The following is a 25,518-nucleotide window of genomic DNA, read 5'->3' on the forward strand; positions in this document are numbered from 1 at the left end:
CCCGCCCTCATTATACTGACAATGTGAACTGGCCCTTTATATCAATAAAGGTTTATTTAGTGGTTTCTTCTGCTCAGGGTCTTGGCGCATAGAGATGTTCAACTTTGCGGATCTGGATTCTAATCCATGTTCTACTGTAGAGTTCATGAGCTGTCTTACTTCTATCAAGTGTAGCAGTATACAGAACTATCTCTACACTTCCCCAAGTCCTTTGCAATTGCCTTGGCTTAATCTGGTTGATAAGAGAATGTAGAGGCCTCTGTGAGAACTTAAAGGTGTTAACTGCAGTTGCACTCCTCTTACCCTGCTCCTTTTCCTCAACGTCATACTGCCTCCAACCCCAGCTGTGACCTGGGACTGAGGAAACGGTGAAGCCACAGTGGCTTCCCAGCCTAGGTTTCTGATGGCCATGGACTGCCCTTGAGCCTTGGATTCCCTACTTCTCACCGTTTAAAACTGTTGTGTTCTAAATCACTGCTCGTTTGGGTTTTCTCATAGCCTTGCCTAGTCCTGGTTAGTACCGATGGGGATAATGACCACGGTTCTGAAGATTGGCAAGGCACTTGTGTCGTTTCTGACTGCTAGATACAAGTGCAATGGCAACTGAGTTTCCTCAACCACATTAGATGAGCACATGGAACTACGGACTGTGTTAAAAGTCTTCTGCATCCCACATACAAGTAAACATGGGGTTCTACTGTTCTTTTATCCCCTCTGAACATGCATACCCAGGGGAATGTGTTTGCTCACTACTCTTGCCTGATTTTCTTTCATTCTAAAATACATCACAAATGTGCCTGTTTGTTTTTATTCCCTTTGAAATCCAGCTTGGATACATAATGTCCATTTATGTCAAACTGTTTAAAAGATAAAACTGCAATAAACAGCCTCTTCTGTCAAATATTTTCGGTCTCAATCGAGGGGGCGTGCATAATTCTATTCATGAGTAATTTAATCCATGTGATACAAAAGGGAAAAAGAGGAGAGCTTTGTTCTAAGTCTGCACAAATGGAATTCGGTTGATGGGTTATAGTCCTGGGAGTGAGCAGGTAGTGTGAAAGTCCCTTGTACGGTCTAGTTTCTTCCGCTGGTGTTTCAAATAAATCCCACATCTGTTCAAGTCAGTGAACTGGAAGCGTTAACAGAGCACTAGCTGAACGTGCCAGCTGTGGAGACCACCTGGGTCTCGCTCTGGGCCCTACCAGTTACTGGCTCTGACTTAACAGGTTACTCCTCTTGCCTCGTGCCCCACTGGCCTCACCTGTTACATGGGGATAAGAGGACCTACTTCATCGGCTTACTCTGAGGATTTAATAATGAAAACTCAGAACTGAGTTCTGACAGACGGCTGAGTTCACAGCAGCTAACATTATTACTTTATGACTGATTCTTTTGAAAATCACGTGCCTGGCCACTGTTTCACAAACTAGTACGCTGAGTGCCCACAAATGATTATTAGCACTGACGAAACAGCTATGTTATTACTGTGTCTACTTATGTAGTACATGTAACAAGGCCAAAAAGGACAAACTGGTGTGGTAACATTTCTAGGTTTATAGGGGTGTGTGTGTGTGTGTGTGTGTGTGTGTGTGTGTAAGCATGTAAGCCAAACCAGACAGCAGAAAAAGTTGGATTTATTGTTTCTGACAATTGCATAGTAACTGTTAATTTGCTTAAGTTCCTAGCACCGCAGATCTGAGATGCAATTTTTCCTTTCAGTTAAATGTATACACTCTGAAAAGTGATCAGGAAGTTTTAAAATAATGTTATGCATAGAATGAAGATCTGTAAAAGCTTGCCAAACAACATGTTAGCTTTATAAATCTTTGCATAAAATGACAAATCAAGGCATACACATTTTCATTTTGTTCCACCTTTTAAAATGCCATCCTTGTTGCCTTTAAGAGACTTTTATCTGTTCAAAAACATTTAAGTTGAACTGCCCAAAGTAAGACAGATGCGATTTCTGAGTGTCTGCACTAGGCCCTGTCTTGACTGAAGCGCTGCAGGAACTCGATCAGCGTCCTGGTGGGCCTCCCGGTCATGCCTTTCCGTAGGTACGGAACCTCATCCTTGTTGGTCATCACACCTGCAATGTCTAAATGCGCCCACTTCGGATGAGTCACGAACTCCTTCAGGAACGCCGCAGCTGTACATGCTCCTGCAGATCTAAAAAGGAGGCAAAGAGCAGTACTTACCCCTCTGTCCCTGTGCACCAGACATTTCACTGAAGTGCTGTATTCTCACTAAGCAGGCAGTATGACTGCAGCATGAAAGTCAAGGTTTCAGGACCTACGAAGTTAACCGCGGACCTAATAAGGAGTTAACCTAATGCGTTAAGTGTTCTCTAAGTGATTCTGAGATAACTCCTTATTAGGTCCTGTTTCGGATAAGGCTTTAAGCAGTAAAGGATAAATTTTAGATTCCTTTCTCCATGGAACAAATTCCCATATTTTCCATTTCTTTCCCTTATTATTTGCTTCAATGCTCTTTAGATTTGAAAACATGCAAAATTCTGAGAATCTGTTGGAGAAATGCCTTGAAAATTCAAGGCATCAAAGCTTACAAGCACTACATCAAAAGGAACCAGGATGAAAGATTTTGAAAATAGTGATTTTGGCAACCAAGGATGACTGTAAAAATGTACACTTAGCTCATTTTACATACCTGTATTTTCCAATATTATTAATATCAGCAAGTTGGCAATCTACAACTTGTCTTGTATAATGTTCAAAGAGAGGCATCCTCCAGACACGGTCTCCAGTTTCGATGCTGGCCTAAAGAAGACAGGTATGGCAGGGAAAAAGTGGATGAAGTACTTTCTGGAAAATTCACAGTATGCTTGACCCAGGAAGGAAGCAGCTGCTCTAACCTGTTACTCTATGAAACTATAAAATAGGTGTCAAGATTGCTTCAGGTCATTAAAAGATTTAAGACTTATAAAAGGAACCGGAATGTTGTGACATAATCCCCAAGTAGCTCTGATTTAAACCAACAAAGGTACCCTATACTGGACACAGGCTTCGTGGGTTGATCAGGATGAGTCTCCACGAGGATGGTCACCTCTGTGGTGCGAAGATCAGATGTGGGAAGACGTTGACTCCATTCATTCACCATTTACTGAACTTCTGAGCACCACCAGGTGTACCGAAATAACTGTAGCGAGCCATCAGTGGGCCTACAGGCCAGCAGGAGAACTACTGCAGAAACAGACTACTTAACTCACTAGTTAAGAAGTCGAAGATAAGAACCAAATGTGAAAAGTCAAGAAGCAGCTGTTGTTTTAGGACACGAGTACATATCAGATGCATCAGCCAAAGGATAAAAGTAGCTGCCTCCAGGAAAATACAGGCTTCTGATTAGTGATTTAATTATGTTTACGCACATATAACTTAGATTTTAAAAATTAAAAGTAGTGTGGTGGGAGGCCAGGAGAAAGGCTCCTAGTCCAGCCTAGGACACAAGTGACTTGAACATTGCAGAGGCTAAGGGCAAGGTTCACAAATAATGACAACAAAGATATGAAAGAAGCAGTCTAGGGGGAAAAATAAGTTTAGGACCTTAACCTCACGAATATATTTACCCATATTAAGCTCCATTAACTTCATTGAAAGGATGAGCGAGCTGCCAGATGCAGCTGCCAGGCATCCAAGGGAAGCATAGGAGCGAGGTGGGGCCATCAGCAAGGGATGCTGGCAGAAGCTACAGGAACAGGCGAGCTTCCCAGGAGGACTCGAGTGTAAGAAGAGCATGTGGCCAGCCAAAGGGTGGACAAAGGAAACAGCCAGCAAAGGGCACCGAAGCAGAACGGTGAGAGAAAGGAACCCAGATCCGTGTGTTACCAAAAGGTGACCAAGTTACACACCACCTTGACACAGGCTAGGATGGGTTAATAGAGGTGGCAGGTGAAAGCCAATGGCAGTGAGCAAAAGCGTGTGTGCGCGGAGGAGGCTGGGGTCTGGTGGGATGGTAGAGGGCTCCTGGCTGTGAGCGGACACAGAGGACATCCTTGTCTCTCCATTCTCAATCACCAGGCGACTCTGTCTAGAGGGCTGGACTTGACTCAACAACCCACATTCATCAGAAAGCCAGCCCAGTTCCGAAGGCTCTCACACCCTTTTCCACCTTGCAAACGCTCAACATGGCCATGATGTTTTCAAGTTATTTTTACATTACTCTGAGGCTACTGGAGGAGATGCCCATAGTTTAGGAACGTCTGTAACCCCAAAGCCACTGAATCGAATTTATTACTATGGTCCATTTTCAATTCAAACCCATAGCATAAAGATCACTTTAACACGGGAGTTAGGTAAGTATATCATTTGTTGTATCACAACAGTTTATTCATCATCTCCATATTTACTACACCTACCTCAAATAGTTTGTTCCACAGCCAGGATGAATTGGTAAAGACCCCAGTGGCACCTGACCCCAGGGCTACATCCATGGCACCTGCAAGACACAATGCTCAGTCAGCTTCAGTTGCTCCATGCCAAGTGGGATGCTCTGCTGCTCAGATCAGGGCTGTAGCCTCTGACCCCATTCAGGGCTCCCTAACTGTCAAAAACAGAGAAGCTCAGGAAATCTTTACTCCTGTACTCAAGACCCTTTTACATCTCTCAAAGCAGAATTCACTTTTGCTAAGCAAAATGCAGAAAGGGAAACAATATCCAAATGGTCAATAATCACACCCCAGGAATAACTGTTACCTATTTTTCAAACTGCCTTCTAGATGTCTAAACATTGTTTTAAAAAAATAATTAAGAACACAGTATGTGTTCAAGTGTGTGTTCCTCCCTTCACACTTTAAATATTTATTCCTCTGTTACAACATGTTTGAAAGCATTTTTAATGCTTTTTAAACAGTCCCTACCACTGGCCCTGATGCATCTCTAATTTTTCAGCATCCTCAGTCACATCTCAGCATCTGCAACAAGACTGATGCCTTTTGTAAAACAAAACAAAAAGAGTCCGTTATACCTGTCGTTATTTCCTGTATATTTCTTTCTCTAACAAATTTGTCCCATTGGCTATTTTTTTAAGTAAGCATTTAAAAAAAATCGAATTTAAAAATCAGATTTCTAATAGCTAGGAGAAGTGGTTTACACCTGTAATCTCAAAACTCTGGGAGAGTGAAGCAGGACTGCAAGTTGGAGCCCAGCCTTGGCAACCCGGACCCTGTCTCAAATCTTTAAAAATGGCTAACAATGTAGCTCAATGCAAAGGCCCTGGGGTAGTGGAGGGATAAACATCAGATTTCCAGGTTCTCTGGAGTACACAATCAAGCACAGCAGCTTAGCCTTCTGATCTTGGTATTAGCTCCCAGCAGTCCCCAGTCTCGTTTGTTATTTACCTGGCCCCATCAATAAAATCAGGCCAGGTAACAGGTCCAATTACTAAGCACATGCTCTGAGCCTGGCACACAGGAGCTCTGAATGCAGTCATTGAGATAAAAGGCACTACTTACTACCCTTCAGCCCTGGGACAACCATGTGGAATGTCACACCACTAAGCCCCATAGTATCAAGATACTGATGGGGCATCAGTAGAGATACTTGGGGGAAATTCCAGAGTTTTCACAAGGCAGCATCTGTCCAGGTCACTCCTTAATTCCTATCTGTGGCTCTGCATGAAACTACTCATCAGTATCTCCTCCTAAGGAAAACTGAAACTCAAAGAGAACACTCTATGTCCTGTTTGGTAAACTTCATCTAACCACATATAAAATGTCCTATATCCTTACATTTCTTTGCAGTCAGGGTTGACAGTAGCTGTACAACCCCCTATGCCTGCAAGTGAAGAGATATGGGTACACCAAGCTGAGATCTATCACTGACTACGGTGTTAATTCTGGCTAATCTCATCTCACATGGCACCAGTGATGTAAACTGACTCTCCAGGGAAGGCGGCAGCGCTTCTCCAGTATCAGGCAGCTTTGTGCCATCAAGTGGTTGGACTGCACGTTTTTTCCATGAAATGGCCATTACACTAATTAGTTAATGTAAAGAATTCTAAATTATTGACAGTTTAAAACAAATCACTATTTGCAAGTCATGACCCATACAAAAACCTATGGTTCTGCACGACAGTGGGTCAATCCAGTCCTTCTGGGTCATTTACTCCTTCAAGTTTCTTGACTGCCCTCAACGATCACTTATACCTGTCTACTCTTCTCTACCAATGCTGCTACTATCATGGACCACCTGGACTATTCTAATACTTTAAAGACAAAACTTACTGCGGAAAATTTCAAATATATGCAAAAGCAAAGAGAATACAAAGGACATCCAAGTACCCATTACCCACCACCAACAATTATCAACTTGAGGTAAACTCTCACTTTGTAGCCAGGCTGTTCTTGAACTTGCAATGACCCTCCTACCTCAGCCTCCCAAGTGCTGGGGTTATAGGCATGTACCACCACGCCCGGCTGCCAAGGTAAACTTTCATCTTTTTCTAAAAATTTTTTTTATTTTTAATTTTTTTTGGTTTTTCTCCCGTACCAGGAACCGAACTCATGACCTTGCGCTTGCCAGGCAGGCGCTTTGCCGCTGAGCTAAATCCCCAGCCCCGGTAAACTTTCATCTATAATCCCACACCGTTAGGTAAGTTTGAAGCCAATTGCAGTTAGTATAACACTCATCCTTAAAACACACATTTCCACATCCACAAAACTGAACAACCACAACACAGCTCACTGGTCTCAGTGGCCTGGCCTGCTCGAGTCTCCTGGGTCCCTCTCACTGCCTGCCTGCAGGGCGGGCGGCCCTCGGTGCAAACACGAGCTCCACTCCCCTACGCTTACATTCTTCATCACCTTACTGCTGCACCTGGCTCAAGACAAAACCCTGAGCACTACCTGTCACAGCACTGGGCTCGTGCATCTGGGGCCCAGCCCAGCCTCCCTCCCCGCGCTCCCAGAGCCACCGTGCTGCCCACCGCGAGGCCTCTGCTCCTCTCTCCACTCCGACTCCACGCTCAAGTGTCCTGGCTCAGAAGAGGTCCGGCCTGCTCTGTCCCAGTCAAGTCCCTCAACGACACAGGCTCCTTTTCACTTTGCTTCCCTGTGCTTGTCACCTGCCCGTGTGGCTCTAGGGTTCTGTCACCCTCTCCACTGGACCGCCGGCCACCTCTGTATGCTCAGTCTTCAGCACAGTCACTGGCACCCAGCAGGAGTTAAATACCTGCTGTCAACAGCCATTCATCTGGCACCCTCTGTATATCAGACCCCACGACAGGCAGCGGTTACTCGCGTCTGCACTCCCCATCGCTAAGATGAGGTCACAGCAGTCAGTAATTCCTTCCTCGCCAGCTTAGTGGATTTTTACATACACACTGCTTTGTCCTCCAAACATGTCTATCAGTTCCCTAAGTTTTCCACGAGTTTTAAAATTTCTCAAGAAAAGATGAACACTAAGTTTAGATAAAACTATGATATCTTTTTTGTTCTGGTTGGTTTTTTTTTTTTTTTGGTGGGGGGAATGAACCCAGAGCCTTCACACTGAGATACATCTCCAGCCTGTTTGTATTTTTTATTTTGTGACAGGGTCTCACTAAATTGCCCATGTTAGGCTTAAACCTGGAATACTCCTGCCTCAGCCTCCAAGTGCAGGGATCACAGGTATGCTCATCTTCACGCCTGGCTTCAAAGCTCTTAATAGGTCCACTTAAAGGAACAGAAACTGACAGATATAAATATTTAATGTGATAATTGGGAACACGGCACTAAAGATGATTATATGCATTTTAAAATAATTTTGAAATTCCCAACAGCAGAGGGACACTTTCCATTTTCAATTAGAAGGCCCATATATACGGAGCCCCATTTGCGGTGCTCACTGATCAATGCTACCAGAGTTACTCAAGTCTGGAAGAGCAACAAAGGTTCACAGAAAGTAAGGATGTCACCACCTCCTGCAATCCTACATTACAACCACACATTAAGAAAATGAAGAGAGGCATCACAACTGGCCATCCCAGCCATGCCACTGCTCCTACAGTCTGGGCACAGACCTGCTCTTCAAGGACAGTGACCTCTGTTCAGTGCCTATGGTGTACCTGAACCAGGTACCTCAACCCATCATCTCATGAACCTTCCCAGAAACCCCTCCAGTCAACAAGGTGCTATTCTACTTCTTTTGCAGATGAGACAGCAAAAGCCTAGTCCACAGCCACAGGCTTTTAAGAGGCAAGGTTAGTTTTAAACTGAGGTCTTCGAGGCTTTTATAGGTAAATGGTCACAACTAGAGACCATACTCATAAGTGAAATAAATCAGACCTGCATGTATAAGCATCGTATTGTCTCACTAGTGTAAGACCTGAAAGAGTGAATAAAAACTAGGAGATATGATAAACATTGTGAAACGAAAGGAAAATGCTCAAAAATAAAGGGCAACTGGGGTGAGGGAAAAGAAAAGGGAAAGAAGAGGAAATTATGTAAATATGTATATACAGGATAGCTAACATAGCTGTACGACTGTCTTATATTGCTCTACAGAAAGGAACAGTTAATGACTACTTGTTTGATCAATCTTGCATGTCTCTATTTGTTTTCCTGAGAAACCACTTTGAAGATAACAGTAAGTAATACAACAACCGTGGTTAATTACCTACAACTTTGTCTGTAACTGTTTTGTTTGTATTATTCTTATGCTACTTTGTAAATGGATGTCTGTTAAGGTTTTCCTTATTTTTTAAAATAAAACAAAAAATAAAAAATAAAAAAATAAACTGAGGTCTTCTGTGGCCAAAGACTGTATTTCCTCCTTCAAGAACCTGAGGTGAGAATGTTTCTTATCTTCCCTTTGAACCCAAGTTTCTGGAACTCAAAGGGACACAGAAAGTACGCGGGAAGCTGAAGTAAGTGATCAGCAGCATTTATGAGCTGAGTAGGGTGATAAAAGCCGTGAAAATACCATAATGAAAATTCTAAAAAGACCTCTTAGCAAATGAATCTGTGTGCTGTCCTTACCCCCACATACGAAAGGAACTGAACAAATTTCTGCTCAGGTAAAGGCTCACATGACCAAGGACTAAGGCAAGACCAAATCTAAAGGACACAAAATGTTCTAGATTTCAATCTGAAAAGAGGCAGAGACAAATGAACTACTAGAGAGAGACTTTCGTATGGAACGTGTGAGCACTGGGATTTTGCAGGGAACATCTGTGACCCCTTGGATATTTGTTCACTGATCTATCGAGCCACTGGCGTCACAGCCTGCCTTCTGTCACGGAGAGGTATGGTGAGACTTCTCAAAAGCACCCTGCAGTCCTCACAGCTCTGCGAGGCACACGGAATCCTTGCTCAAGGCTGGCTGACTAGCAGGTGGGAGTCCATCTGAGCTTGCCCAGAAGCAGGGACTTCACCTGACATGTTATACTGCATGGTGTCTAATAGATGATGACCTTGCTACCCCCACAATGTTATTCCTTTATAACACCAAGTGTAAAAACTTCAGAAAACTCAGTGGACATCAGATACATTTTCATTTTTGAAAAAGCTATTTCAGATTTATCATTAATCTTTTCAGACCTCTATCACATGGTAAACATAATGTTTTTGTCTTTTTTTTGTGGCACTAGGGATCAGATCCAAGGTCTCATGTATGTGACCCAAGTGTTCTACCACCAAGCTGCATCTCAAGCCCTTTTATTAATTTTTATTTTGAGACAGAGCCTTGCTGAGTTGCTCAGGCTGGTCCTCCTTGCTCACTACTATCTCACTCTCCCAAGTAGCTGGGTTTGAGGGAATATGACTCAGCTGTCTTGATGTGTGCGCGCGTGTGCTGGGGGCTGAACCCAAGACTCTGCAGGATAAGCATGTGCTCTATTACTAATACAACAGCTAGTTCCAGTGTCACCCCCCCACAACCCCTTAATACCATAGCTAGTCCAGATGTCACTCTGGATTAGCTCATCTCACCCACCTGTTAGAAGTTACAACTGGAATATTTTAAAACAACAAACCCAATACTCCAAACATTTTTCAACTGCAGAACAGTTTTTTCTGGGGAAAGATCTTTGAATGCAAACGGAGTAAGCCCAATTTCAGCAACATAATGCTCTAAGTACAATATGTGCATTCCGCCCAGCAAACATGACTTCCTCTAACAGAAACAGGGAAAGCAGGCAGTCTAACCTGTTAGGGTGGCAGCATTGATGATGACCTTTGGGTTAAAGGTATGCGCGTAACACAGGGCATCTGCCAGGATAAGCCTCCCCTCGGCGTCAGTGTTATCCACCTGCAGAGAAAAGGGTTTAAAAGAGAGTCAAACAACTTGAACAATAAAGAGGAAAAGTAGACACTCAAAACAATTTAGTTTTTTGCTAGGATAGCGGTTCTCATTAAATAACAAAACATACCTGCACTTCAATTAGAAGAGGCACACAGCTAATATGAAGAGCCAGTATAATTTAATAACCCCTGTACCAGAGCTGATGACCTGAGGCTGATGACCCTGGAAGGCTAACCTTGAGACAAGTAACAACATACGGTTCATTTTACTAATGAATGAGAAAATGTAAAGATTTCTGAAAATACAGGCTAAAGAGTTTAAGAAAGCCACAGCAAAGTGGCAGCCTGGATCCCCAGGCAATTTCAGCAGCTCTTCCTCACTGTATTCTGCTGTTTTTAGTAGAGGCCCTATCATCACAGGCACTGGGCACGCGTCCGCACACACACGCCACGCAGACAACGTGCTGCCGCGTTCCCAGGGTGCGCGGCCTCCAGGGTAGGACAGTGTTTTCCAGATGGACATTTTCATGAAAAAAAGTTAGTCATGGACAGGTTTGTTTGTACAGCACACAGAAGTGAGAACAACAACAAAGCAGGAAAAGCACTCTTAAAATCTCATCAAGAAGTATTTGTGATTTTGCATGGAAGACTCATCAGCACTAGAGACACCACCCTCCCCAAACATGGAGCTGGGCCCTGTACCCCCTCACGCGGGACAGAGGGCTGCATCCTCCCCTCACAAACCTGGATGGTCTTCCCATTCCGGGCTCTAACCACATCTCCAGGCTTGTTGGCTTTGCCACTGGGCATATTTTCACAGAGAGGAGCCAAACCTATTGGAAAGAATATAAAAAGGAACATAGGATACACTGGGTCAAACATGGACTACCAGCAAGCCAGCAGAAGCATACCAGACACAGATGTCACCTTAAGTGACCAAACTCAGCATCACCAGTGACACAGGTGAGATAGGTGGGATGGCAGCATGAAACATACACCACCTATGTAGCATTCTTATCAAAGGGTCTAACAATTCTATTCAAGAATAAACGAGCCACAGCGGCAAAAGCACCTGCCTGGCAAGTGCAAGGTCATGAGTTCGGTTCCCGGTACCAGAAAAAAACAAACAAAAAAAAGAATAAACGAGCCAATAAATGCAAATTGTAGAGTATCATGAGACTAGCCTGGATTCTTCAAACCCACCAATGTTCTGGGGGTTAAAAAAAGCAGGAACAAGCCGGGCGTGGTGGCGCATGCCTGTAATCCCAGCACTCGGGAGGCTGAGGCAGGAGGATCGTTCCGAGTTCGAGACCAGCCTGGGCTACAAAGTGAGCTCAAGGCCAGCTTGAGCTGCATATCGAGACCTTGTCTCAAAAAGACCAAAAAAAAAAAAAAAAGCAGGAACAGGACCCAGAACTAAGGCAAGCGGCAACCAATACAATGTGAGATCTATGACTGGCTCCTCAATTTAAAAACTAAATATAATCACAATGGAATGTTTTTTAGACAATTGGGAAATTCGAATTATGTAATCATATTAATCTTTGGAAAAGGTTATGGTATTGTCATTAGACAAAATGTCCGTTTTCTAGGAGACATGCTAAAATATTCAGAGTGATATGTCATGACATTTGCAAATTACAGTGCTTTCAAATAGTTCACAAAAAACAAGGACAATGATAAAATAAAACCTATTTAAAAAAATGGACTAAGACACTAGGGAGGAGCACAAGTTAGACAGAGTTAGATTCCGGCTCTGCCTTTCCCAGGCAGTGGATGGATTACTAGCCACTCACATCATCGGTCTCTCCCTCGTCTTCCTGTCTCAGGCACACTCTGTGCGTTAGGTATTTAACTGGTCCCAGTCCTGTGGGCCAATCAGTAAACGAGCCAACAATGTCCTTCTCTTGACTACTGTGAATTTTTCACCGGAGTAAACCACAAATATGACATAACGCCCTGATTGCTAACTCCTTTCTGCAGAAGTGAAACAAATCAGTTTCAGCTACAACCCGCTGGTTGCAAAACACATTTAACTCAATCAGCTCAGACACAAAACACTTATCTCAGCTAAACAGCTTCTGTGCGATGACACGTTATTTAAACACTGTTTCTCTTAATCTTTTCCAACAGAGAGGAAACTACGTGCCTCAGCTCCGCCCTCTTGCTGGACTCTAGCAGCTCTGTGAGAAGCAAACCCTCGCCCCACTTACCTATTATATTAACTGGCAAATTGAGCTTTGCGGCAGACACAATGGCTGAACAAATTGTTGCCGCTCCCCCCATGTCAGCCCTCATGAGGTCCATATTTGCAGAAGCCTTGATGGAGATGCCGCCACTGTGGGGAAGAGAACGAAATGCAACACTGAAAACCAAAGAGGAAGGCCACAATCACGTTCTTAAAAAGGAACATACAAACCAAAAGTTAAATGCCACAACCTGCCAAAGAAAGTCAAATTCTAAATTTAGCATCTGAGCTGTTTCAATGTTGTCATTTCTATGAAAGATAGAAAATAACTTCAGAAATATAGATAGCTCAATCTATTTCTATTTGAATGAAATTTAAGCAGTGCCCGGGAAAAAATACCGTATGAAAAATTCATGCTGCACAAGTCCCACTTCTGCTTCATCTCACTAAATCTTGATATCCAATGCTCTTTTCAGCAAATTTTATGAAATGATCAACTCATCAAACCTGAAGGTCCTGAGTAGTTACAGAAATCTGACCAGCTCACAGAAGATTGGGGACATTCCTTCCAAATCTGATGGACAGAGGGCTAACACTTCCTTCTAAAGTGCCTACAGGTGATGGCAAAACTCTGGTGTAAGAAACATACAAAGCCACAGAGACAGCACTGCAACATGAGAGAAATCACACTTCCCCCAAGCAGCCTTCTAATCAGTGACTTTTCTGCTTCCCTTTGTAAGAGTCCAGAAGCAGGCTGCTTCACAAGCTGGACACAGTCAGGGGCTTGGACTTGAGATCTGCCCTGGGGAATCTTTGGAGAGGTTCCTTTTCCTTGTTCTCAGGTCTTCCTTCCTTGGAAATCAAGGTCTCAGAGATATAGCTCAGTGCTAGAGCAAGTGGCTAGCATGTATGAGAGGCCCTGGGTTCTATTCCTAGTGCCTAAAAAAGGAAGAAATGGGGTTCTAATTTTAATATCCCAAGAAACACCTCATAATCCAATGACTGGCATTTATGCCTAGAGTTAGACTATCCACTGGCTCAAAATAAGAAATACACTCCTGGTCCAAGAAGTCCAGGCTAACCTCATGGGGCAAAGGGAGCACTGGGGGGCGGGGCGGGGGCAGTGCAGCTCAGTGGGAAAATTAATGTTTAGCTTGTACGAGATTTTGATTAAACCCACAGCACCAAAAATAGAGAAAAAGAACAGAACATTCACATTTCAGATGGAGTTCCTAATGGGTACAAAAATGTACTGGGGCAATGAACATTTTAGGTTCCTTAGCAGTACTCTCCAAAGTAGTTTCCCTGGAACATGACACCCAGTGATCAGAATTTCTTCAAAAAGAAATTCAGAAAACATACTCTGTACCCAGAGTTCTGTACTTAACCAAACCAAACCAACCCAACCCGCATCTGCCTTATCTAACCCTGCTGTCTGGCCAAGGAGCCCACTCGATGCCTCATACTCAGTAGCGCCCATGAAGCTCGGTCAGTGGTAAATACTTCCCACATGACATACCACACTGCACTACCTTTTCCAGCTCAGACTGGCACTGTGAAGTAACAGGGATGGTTTCCACTTCTGAGCATTATTTATGATTTAATAATATCAATGAGAGGCTGACTAGCTAAAGAAAAGTGACCTGAAGCCTCCAAGGAAGACTGCACAAACAAGTAGCTACATTGCTACTCTCTGTATACAAGAATCTTTAATAACCACAAAGGAGAATCAAACTATATGGTAGAAAAATTTTACAGTATTTTGAAAATAGACCTGATATTAACTTCTGATTCCATTCCTCAGTTATTGTACTTTGAATAAATGACTTAACCTCTCCAAGAGTTATGGTTTACTTACCAGGAGAACAGCTAAAACACCTACTTCATTGGGTAAGATCAAGGCTAATACATGTAAAACGCCAAAGAGAATCTAACATATTTAAGCACTTCTTAAGCAACAGCTTAATACATTTAAAGAACAGATAACATCTGACCAAAGATTATGCTTTAAACTAAACCATGCACCAAATAAAACCACACAAAGAGCAATCACCAAAACATAAAGCACAGACACCCCCAGTGGGAAGTACCTGTCAAAGGTAATTCCCTTCCCAACAAACACCAGGGGCGCTTCACTTGCATTGGGGCTGCCTCTGTAGTGGATTTCCAGGAAAACTGGAGGTTCATCGGACCCTTTGGCTACACTCAGGAACGAGCCCATTTCCTGCTCCTCGATCCAACACTTGGGTCTGTAGGGCAGAAAGGCGGAAAAAGCGAACATTTTGTTACTTTTATCTCAAAGTAACTTAGAGACAGTGCAACAGTATAAGAGGAAAAAAAGTAGAATATACATATGCTTAAAAGTACTATTCAGGGCTAGGTGTGTAGCTCAGTGGTAGAACACCTGCCTAACATGTGTAAGGTGCTGGATTCAAGCCCCAGCCTAGAAAAAATACTTAAGAGTATTATACTTTTAAATAAAATCTAAAAGGTACAATAGATATTGTGAAAGGGAAAGAAACTGCTCAAAAGTAAAGAACAACTACGAAGAGGGAAAAGAGAAAAGAAAGAAAGAAGGGGAAAATATGTATATATGTATACACAGGATAGCTAAGATAGTCACACTACTGATTTCTATTGCTTTACTGAAAGGAACAGTTAATGTTTAATTGTTTGATCAATCTTACATGCGTATATTTGTTTATCTGAGTGACCAATTTGAAGATAACAATATGTAATACAACAAGCATTGTTAATTTCCTATCACCTTGTCTGAAATTCTGTATTGCTTTTATTGTTTTTGTGTTGTTTTGTAAATGTCTGTGTTTGTTAATATGTTTTCATTCTTTTATCTTAAAAAAAAAAAGTAAAAAAAAAAAAAACAAGAGTATGTATACTCTTAAGGCTTAAATTATGCCATCCTATGGTTATTTCTGTATATTCTTAGGCAAGTTACTTGATTTGAAACCTGTTTTCTCATCTGAAAGATGAACTCAAGGGCTGTTCCATTAAGAGAGAATTTATACATGGTAACTCATACAACGGTGTACAGTTAATGAACATAAGCCTTGCACCGGCCCACTCTGGTATTTCCAAAGTTTTAAAGATGAAATTTACAAGGTTCTGAAACCACAAAGGATGCTTACATGTCGTTACAGCATTCATCACTATTTTTGTATTTCCAAAACAAACCAACCAACCACTAAGTGAATCCATCAGAAAACTCCAACAAAGATACACTATACTGACTAGAATAAAATATCCTATTTCTTGGCATTTTTTAGAATTGCTAGAATCCTACCTTTTCAACACTGTCACACAGTTCCCTTGGCAATTTGAGATATGTCTTCAGAGGGAAAACCAGTTCTTACTGAATACCTCACTGAGGTAACAGACTACAGTCATTAGTGGAACTAGAAAATGCGACATTGCTATTCTTTCTTGGCTAAGAGTACAAAGGGACATGGAACCAGATGCAGCCTCCCACAGATGGAAAAGCGCCATCAGATCCAGAGAACACTCCTGCAATTGCCCACCCATGCATTATAACTATTAAATCAGGACTGCCACCAAACTTTAGCAGGAAAGGAACATGAACACTAAAAAATCTCTTCAAAAAGAAACAGGGCTGTATTATGTAAGCATTTTTAATCAAATGGAGTACCTGATGTTTTATTTAAGTCCTGACCTATTTAAGCACTTTCCTCTGGAAGAACTGTCTGCTTCATTAACGCAGATGCCCCGACACTGGACAGGGCTTGGTACAGCCGTGTCTCAGCTTGACACCCACCCACACGTCCAGCCTGGCCTCTGGTTGAACTCCTCTTTGTCTTGGTCACCCACAGTCCTTACGGTTTCCCAAGGGGCCATGGCACACCTGCCTTCACACCTGAAATTCCTGTCTCCATTGCTAAGCCACCTGCTTGGGCTCCTCATCCTTTCAGTCTCTTCACCCCTCTGCTCCCACAGCACCCTCCCTATACCCCATTTACGGGCTGGCTCTTCCTGTAAGATCTTCACTTCTGTGAGGACAAGGGCCAGTGCTGGGCACCGTCACATTCCGAGCACTCTGGAGGTGATGTCTGGCAGCACTGCCACTCTCTGCTGACACCAATCAGTGCCACTGTCTTGTCACACGACCGAGGGTAGACTCTGCCAGGACACTTCTTACAGGGCCTATGCACTGCTACAGATGAAACAGACACGGACCATTCCAGAGACTTTAGCAAATTCTAGGTCCTGTGTTTTCTACATGTTATAAATTTTTCTGTACTCTATCTACACTGTAGTGGCTTACCTGAAAAACATGAATTCTAATCACAATTCACTAGTAAAGAATTTTTCTAAATAGAGGTTCCCTTGAAAAACAACTCAGATAATGAAGAATTCTTTAGGTAAAGGAAATACCTATTTGTTTTAATTTAAAGTCCAAATGCTTAAACTTTGATTGCCAAAGGGCCAGGGGCAGATTCCAAGAAGGTACTGGAACCTGGAGAAGCAGGTCTTCAGGGACAACAGCCCTGCATGACCACTGCGCTCACGAGGCTGGGAGCACCGATCCTGCAGTGTGGCTAAGGGAATGCAGAGGCAAAAGTTCTCATTCCACGCCTACTTAGGCAGGCTGTATTCTTCACTTGTGTCAAAAGGAGGAAAAAAAGGACAGGAAAAATTTAACAGAACATGAAAGTTGATGAGCAATTCAATCCCCAAATATATACTCAAAAAAGAAAAAAAATATCCACACAAATATACACAACTGCTCACAGCATTATTACAGTATCTATAAGATGGAAACAACCCAAGCCTGTCTATCAACTGATGGCTTCTGCGATGGGAAAATGGGGAGTGACTTCTAATAAATACAAGATTTCTTCTGGGGTGATAAAATGTTCTGAAAATAGACCATTGCACAACTCTGTGAACACACTACAAACACCGAATCACACAATATACGGATGAACTCTATGGTATGGACTATGTCTCCAGCAAGCTGATACAAAACATACATACAGATGCAGTATGAAATCATGATATACCCGTTTGTATGTGGCTGCTGCTTGATCACCTCACCTTTTCGGTCTCAAGTTACTCCTCCGAATATAAAGAGGAAGTTGGACTTGAGATTCTTTTCAGCAGTAACTCCTTACGAATGAATTACCTGATATGGACCTCTGTTTTACTACTAGCGCTTTTAAGATTCTTCTCAATAATTTCGGCAAATTTGGTTGGAGTCATCTCGTTGGCTGGAGTCTCCATCAACTGGCGTGCCAGGTTCTGTCCCGAAGCGAAGAGGACTCCCTTCTGCCAGGCCTCCTGATCCCCGCTATGGGAGGAAGCACAGAGTCACTGCCAGACAACTTCTCAAGAACACTGACCCTTCTGCAGCGAGGGGGCTCTTTCACAGAAGCAAGAGGGCGGTTACAAATGAAGAATGACTGGCACACAGAACATGGGTACATTCTCTGTGATTTGACCCAGGAGACAGGCAGCACAGTACAAGGAGCTACAAACAGGAGCTGCTAATGGCTGGCAGGGACTGCCAAGCAGTTCACTTCAGAATCCTCCCTCACACAACAAAGCGGGTGGATTTACGGGTCTCTAAAGAGTAAACTACACCAAAGCTGATGGAGAGGCTCCCGGGAGAGGCCCCCTTTGTTCTCCCTCACAACAGGCACGACGCTCACTGTAAAGTGAGCACATGGCATCCATGCTTTGGATGTGGAATCAAGGTTTTGCTGCCTTCTGCCTGGGTCAGGTCTAACTCCCAAACCACTAGATGGCAAGGAACACACAGGGTATGTGTTTTATGGTGCTAGCTTGTTACAACAGGGGTTAATATGGGCAGATGGGTAAAATAACAGCTGATGGCTCAGAGGGTTTGGATGGTCCCATTCACTCCCCATGTTTTATCTTTGGATGGTCATAAAAACTCTCTGAGATCGACAGTAAGGCTCTGCTGACATTCTGATCTTAGCAAGAGGTCAACGGGAGTAAATGCAGAGCCAGGGTTCAAACAAGGCTCATGCCCGACTAATCCCTCACAGCTGCCAATCCAGGCTGTGCCAAGGGCTACCCACTGCCCTCATAGCTCCCTGTAAAGGAGTCTCATACTGTCTGGTTTCTGACAGCAGGGACCTCATCTCCTGAACCTGGAGGAGGACTGGAATGTAACAGCTGCCCAAAGAGCTGCTGAAAGCCTCCCGCCTCAGACCTTGAGGCCAAAGACCACATCTTGGGCAGTTCTGGCATTTAGCAAAATGCCAGCACATGGCAGCTACATGAAAACTGAACTGAAACTGGCTGGAATGTGCCTTCCTGTCATCCCTTTTTCTCAGGTAAGAGCCAGCATGGTTAAGGCTTCCTGCAACCAGCACGTGTGGAGCAGTCGAGGCAGTCAAGAGGAAACACGCCCAAGACGAGAGCCAGGAGTGGGAGCAGCACTTGGGGTTAGCTACCACAGCACTAAAATGGCTAAGGTTACACACAGGCCTGACACTGAGAAGCAGGCAGCTTATGCTCAAAAGGCCTCACTGTCGGAGTGCCAGGGCGTGCCACCCTCATCTTGGTTCCTCCATCACCTTCCGTGAAGCTGTGCCGACACTGCCATCTTCTTTCTCTGCTTTAGGTCATCGTATTCATAGAGACCAAGCACGGCGCCTTCTGCAGCAGCCTGAGCATCCCCACAGGGATCCACCTCCACAGAAGATAGCTCCAGGTCTTGGACCTGCCTGCAGCCCGCTAGGGAAGGACAAAGGAACCAGAAAATGGGAGTCAGTCAAAGGCAGCCAGAACAGCAGACAGCAGAGGCTCGGAGTGGTGTGCTGAGGAAACAGGACTGGGGTCCGGTCCCAGCCCTGACACCTGCTGCTCTGGACCTCCATTCCCACTCGGTAAAGCAAGCACAGCTCCCTGCAGAGTGGGAGGCTGAAGGAACAGGTGGCTGTTCCAGCACCACTTCTGAAACACGAGGGTTTCTTGAAAAAGCCTTCCAAGCACCAAGAGTTCTGAAGATCAAAAGAGAGGAATGATGACACTGAAATTATACCCAAGGAGCTGAGCAAAGTCCATTATTAATAAAGCATTTTATTAAGATCAGGTCAGCAAAAACTCTCAAATAGAAGTTATGAAATAACCACTTAGTGTGAACCTTGACAGCAAATTTAACAAGCATTTATGACAGGCACTGGGCCAAGGAGTAACCAGGCCAACTCTGCTGCTTCGGAGAGTTCTGAAGGTACTTTCTAGTCACGGCCTCTCTGCGGTGAAGGACCTCTGCTGCTCAGCTCAACAGTGCTGCAATCCTTTCAGGCCACCCACCCGCCAAAGCGGGACAGGAGCACCCCCTTCGCTAGTGACGAGCAAGCACCCCACACTTGGTTCCCACTTTCTCTAATTTGTCAATATGATGACTCCACGTTATTGAAAAGCAGGGCAACACCACAGGAGCATTCCAAAAAGGTGAAAAATCCACACCACCATTTCTGGCAGAATGCAGCTCTAAGGTTAACACTGTAAAAGTCAACAAATGGCAGTAAGACCTCACAACAAAAACCCCAGAAATATTAAAAAAGAAATTCCATAAACTAAGCTCTCTGTCTACTGTTAAGTTCAGGCATATGCAAGGAGGAACACTGAATTTGTTACGCTGAGCTATGTCTTTGTGAATGTGGTAAAGACAGTGATGGGGAAATGGCGAAGGGGAAAGGGGAAGAGACAGCGTAAGGAGGGGACCCTCGAAAGCCTTTATCAATACGAAATGTAAGGAGTCCCACCTGCAATGGCAGCTCTGATGTTCTCTTTGCCTTCATGCCAGTTCTCCTGCTCATCCACCCCGGCTGCCCTCTTGCCGAGGCCGACCACCACCACGCTGGGGAAGTCCTGTACCACAAATGTACTATATCAGCCACCGGGTTCCCTTAATGGGTCATTTCCAGCCGGGAACGGTCCACACCAAGAGACACACTGAGCTCCCACCCAATTACTTTAACCTTGGCATAGGAAGCCTTGTATCTTGGTAAAATTTTGTAACATGTCTGAAAGGCAGTGTGATGATAATCAGGCAAAAAATGTTGCACAAGACTCTGCCATACAGCCGAACAAAGGCTTTCATAGAGGAGCACAAGACAGGCAGTGTCTCTCTGCTGCTTGCTTCTGCAGTAAAGCTATCTGATCCAATGCAAAATTTCCAGCACTGTGACTGGACAGCCACTGTACAGGCACCCAGGAGGTGCTCACTTATGATCTTATCTCCTACCTGATGCAGCCCATAAAAGGTTCGGGTTTTGCCTGTCTTCAGAGGTGGTCCAGATCTAAAACAAGAGAAAATGATTTTTAAAAAAATTACAGTTCATTCTGTTTGCTTGAGAGCTGATATGTACACACCTTTAGCATTATTATATATTCTGTTTCTGTAGATGATTTATGCTTTTACAGAATGCTCTCAGGCTAGATTTCTTAGATGCAGGACTTCTAATTCTAGCTCAACAGCTATAAAAGTATTTAGCAAAACTTTCAAGGTTTTGTTTTTCGTAGTACAAAGAACTGAACTCCGGGCCTTACAAACGCTAGGCAAGCACTCCAGCACTAGGCCATATCCTCAGCCCTCAGATTAAATTGAAAACCAAATAGATAGCAAGGGGATAGGCAAGGTGTAGCCATACAGGGGATCTGAGCACTGGACATTGCTGAACTGAAAGAATCTTAAATTTTCCCACTAAAAGACAAAACACCAGCTGGACACGGTGGCTCATGCCTATAATCTCAGCACTTTGGAGGCTGGGCAGGAGGATCAAAAGTTGAAGGTCAGCCTAAACTATAGAGCCAGACCCTGACTCAATTAAAAAATATGCATAAAACTAAGCCATTGACAAGACTGCAGTGCGTGGCTTAGAGGTGGCTGGTGGGGGTGTATATGCCAACCGGAGACTGGGTAATGTCCAAACAAAAGGGATGCTCCACTGTAGCCGGAAGCCTACGCATAGATGTTCTAGAGCTACAGCCCCCAAGCATCTGGCAGAAGATCAGGGCATTCTAACGCTAACAGATTAGCTTTTGGATTAACAATGTAAGGCACTTGAGGAGGATCTGCAGGTGAAGGATTGGTAATTGAGAAGAAATGCTAATTCTGTAGGCCACTCGCTAGACAAGTACTATAACTCTCAGGCTGCATGTAGTAGATTCTGACAGGTTACCTATCAGCCAAATTAACACTTGGTAGCCGTGGTTTATGCTGACACTTCTACTTCTGCCAGTTGTGGCCTGTACCTCCAATGTTTCCCTACTTCTTTTAGACCCCAGCTAATCCAAGAGTAGTCTGAATCTCAGGCCCCTCTCAGTCTTACTGAGTGAGAATCTGCATTCTTGCTACAGCTTCAAGTGATCCAGGGTACTTTAATATCTGAGAAGACCTCAAACTCCAGCAGTGCAATGGAAAGGCACAAGGCTCAGGCTGTTTTTAAACTACTCATTTAAAGGACACAAAGAGGCTGGTGGGAAGGCAGGCAGGGGAGGGGGGACAGGCTGAGGAAATCTGGTACTTTCCAGATCCTTCTGGGTCAATCCTTCACAATAGTTTGTGAATAAGCGGAAACTGCACGACTTCCCAGAACTGCAGGCCCACCCATACTGAAACACTAAGTGCCCAAGAGCCTTCCAGAGACTCCTACTTTCACTTCCACTATCAAGCTTCTGGCCAAGGCATTTCCGTGCATTTTATCTAGTGATAATAAAGCATAGAAAAATATCCTTTTTAGATTTGGGGTTCTTTAAGAACTGAATTGCCCAGGAACACTTACATGTTCAAAACATCTCTCAGCTTTCCATCCACCAATTTATTGAAATTCTCTCCTGCACTTGTAAACTGTGGCACATCATCTTCTTTGTCTTTGGAATAGACACCCAGAACAAGGCCCTGAGGACAAGCAAGAAAGATGGATATAACAGAGGGGCTCCCTTAGAGTGGCTCAACAGCTCCCTCATCTGGAAGGAGCAAATAAAATCAACCAATACTCTGTCTTCCCAAGGACTGAAAACGAAAGCACAAATAGCAGCAGCAGTCACCACCTGGCCAAGAAAGTATGCATCCTGGGGCTGGGGATTTGGCTCAGCGGCAAAAGCGCCTGCCTGGCAAGCGCAAGGTCGTGAGTTCGGTTCCCGGTACCGGAGAAAAACCAAAAAAAAAAATTTAAAAAAAAAAAAGAAAGTATGCATCCTGCCACAGGGACTCACATTCCTGGCAAGGCAAGACTGGAATTGTTACCCGTCCCTACCTATCCCACAACTTGTTTTGAGTTTTCATGGCCACCCCCAAGAAAGAGCTCACTTTCAAACCGAACAGAAAGGTTTTAAGAAAACAAATCCATTTGTCACCGACACTGAGTAACTTCAGATCATGTGACCCCAAAATATGACACTCTGGCATATGCATTATTCTGGCATATGCATTGGCACTCAGCTCAGGATAATCAGAGACAGCAGATGATGCAGGCAGGGCTCTCGGACACCCAGCTTTCTACCTGAAAGGGCCCGAAACCTAGTTCCCACGAGAAAGAGGCCCTCCCTGTAGTAAGAAGAGTAGAACATTCTTATCACCAGAGACTGGGAGCTGATGCCAAATGATCCCAAACAAACAAACCTGCTGAAATAAGCCTTATATCTATTAGCTTCCCCCCCATTTCCTCGCCCCATGCCCCGATTTCACAAAGGAGGCAAGCCCCTTTTCCCCTTTGCATTGTCACACTCCCCACACGTATCCTTCTTCCTTTAAAAAAGGATATAAGCAGCTGTTGGCATAATTATGCTCACCTGTAATACCAGAACTCTTGGAGACTGAGGCAGGAAGATCATAAATTGGATCCCAGCCTGAGACCCTGACTCAAAATAAGAAATTTTTAAAAACTGGAGCTTGAGCACTTAGCTCAGTGCAAAGGCCCTGGGTTCAACCTGCAGTACCACCAAGAAAAAGCATGTAGTTTTGGACAGAAGAGCCTTCTGAAGTCTTCATTTTCCTTTTGCAGACCATATGCACATGTACATTTATCTTATGACAGCTTAATTCTTAGACTCAGCCTTAAAACCCAGGAGGGTAGAAGGAAGGATTTTTCCATTCCCATAGCCCTCGAATGCAAATCTCTGACATTCTAGATCATCATCCAATGAAGATAACCTTTGCACCGGCACTGCAGGTTGGGTACCCCTCCTCTAACACGTTTGCAGGCTGAACTGTTTTTCAGATTTTTATATCTGAGTTATCTTGGGAATAGGATCCAACTCTAAACATAAAATTCACTTATGTTTCATGTACACATAGCCTGAAAGTACTATACAGCACTGCAAATAATTTTCTGTTTTGACAGCAACATCACAGAAGCATGAGTGCAGAATCTTCCACTTGTGATATCACATTGGTGCTCAAAAAATTTTAGACTTTGGGGCATTTCTGATTTGAGATTAGGAAATTCTTAACCCGTAATAATAAGTACTCTGGCCACCTCATGGGTGAAAGATAACAAACAATTTAGAACCCCACCAAGCGCTTAGTGGCTCACCCTTTCCACTACCCCTGGGGAACTAGACCCCCATATAACGCTAAAAGCCCCAGGGCTCACTGTCTCCTTTTACGGGGAACTCTTGCCTTGGAGCCACTAACAGGAAAAGAATGCGCAGCCTCTGATAAGGAAACCGATACCTGGAGTCACACCAGCCCCCAGGGGGTAAAACTGAGTCAATCCAGACGGCCTCCCTCTGTCCTTGGTTCTCTCCACAAAAACACACGTTATGAGAACAAGCAGTGCCCTTTCCTTCTGTCTGGACACTGTGACTGCCAGGTTCCTACGCCTCCAGGGAGTCCACGGGCTCGAGCTAGGAACTGAGAGCACAGGACACTGTCACCTGGGAACAGCGAGGCACGGGCCCGAACGAGCACCGGATGGGGGTCCACGTGGTCCCTCTACCACCCGCGACACTCGCAGGGGTCATCCAGAACACTCCTCCCCAAGAACAGTCATCTCCGGGCCTGCCGCGCAACTGCCCCGTTTGGGCTCCTTCCATCGGGCCACACCCCTTCCCAGAGTGAGCCCCAACACGTCCTCACGGCTCAGAGCCCAAATCCGGCGGCGCGGGCTTCCCCCCCGACGGCACTCTGAACTTCGCGAGATGACGCATCTCCGCAAAGCCCTCTTCCCTAGAGCGCTCTTTCTCCGCGTCTCTCTGGAGACGCTTTCAGGCTACTCTCCCCCGGGGCCTGGCCCAGACCCCCGCTGCAGCGGAGGGCGTCGCGGTGCGGGGCCCGGCCAGGACGGCCTCCGGGATAATCGCGCCACCCTCCTCGCCTGGGTTACGGCAAGAACTAACAAAATGATGGATGAAATGAAGAGCTCAGGAGGTGAACGACACCAAGACCTCAGGCCAGCACAATCCTGCCCAGCGCTCAGAAGCGCGCACTTCCAAGCCAGAGCGAGGACAGCGCGCCCCAGGAACAGCCGGGCGGACCGGCCCCGCCACCGTCACGCGCCGCCGCCACGGCCGGTCTCTGCACGGCGGGAGAACTTTCTCCGCCTCGCGGGTCTTTCCAGCTCTGCGCAGAAGCGCGGACCCCGCGCGTGGGCTCGCCCGCGGCCACGGTCCCCGCGGCCCGGGAGCCGGCCGCCGCCTCTCACCTTCGTCATGTCTGCGGCGGCGAGACCCCGAACCCACAGACGCCTCACGCCCAGACGTCGGACGGCGACTCGCCCGGCAGCCGGAAGAGGCAGCCAGAACATCTTCTCCGCGCGCCCCTTGCGCCGCCCTCGGACGAGCACGTGGCGCGTGGGGGGCGGGCCCGTGCCCGGGGCGGGGCCACTGGCTCTGCGCGCGTGCCCAGAGAGCGCGACAGGTGCAAGGGGCGGGGCAGACGGGGATCTAGAGGCGGAGCTTTCGGCGCAGGGCCTGCACGGGTGCGCTCTGGAGCGGTGCGCGTGCCAGGGGGCGGGGCGGGAGGCACTAGGGGCGGGGCTCCCCGCGGGAAGGCGGAAGCGCGCGGCGGTGCTGCGTGCCTGCGTCCTCTCGGGGCGGGGCGGGGCGGGGCGGGGCGGCTGTGCACGTGTATCGGTGAATTAGC

The 25,518-nt window shown here is 45.3% G+C and overlaps 1 protein-coding gene across 1 annotated transcript; it reads right to left on the reverse strand.

Moving 5' to 3' along the window:
• Positions 1-1,615: 1,615 nt before the first annotated feature.
• Lap3 (leucine aminopeptidase 3) lies at positions 1,616-25,227 on the reverse strand. Its single transcript, XM_005402497.2, has 13 exons — positions 25,079-25,227; positions 22,217-22,332; positions 20,677-20,731; positions 20,195-20,300; positions 19,001-19,160; positions 17,581-17,745; positions 14,513-14,671; positions 12,448-12,572; positions 10,979-11,067; positions 10,139-10,241; positions 4,373-4,452; positions 2,668-2,777; positions 1,616-2,169 (listed from the first exon to the last, which is right to left on the reverse strand). Exons 1-13 carry the CDS (start codon positions 25,178-25,180, stop codon positions 1,980-1,982), a joined length of 1,560 nt encoding a protein of 519 aa, XP_005402554.1. The 5' UTR covers positions 25,181-25,227; the 3' UTR covers positions 1,616-1,979.
• Positions 25,228-25,518: the final 291 nt, after the last annotated feature.

This window comes from Chinchilla lanigera, unplaced genomic scaffold, assembly GCF_000276665.1.
Source record: "Chinchilla lanigera isolate Chin_1 unplaced genomic scaffold, ChiLan1.0 scaffold00079, whole genome shotgun sequence".
Lineage (NCBI taxonomy): Eukaryota > Metazoa > Chordata > Mammalia > Rodentia > Chinchillidae > Chinchilla > Chinchilla lanigera.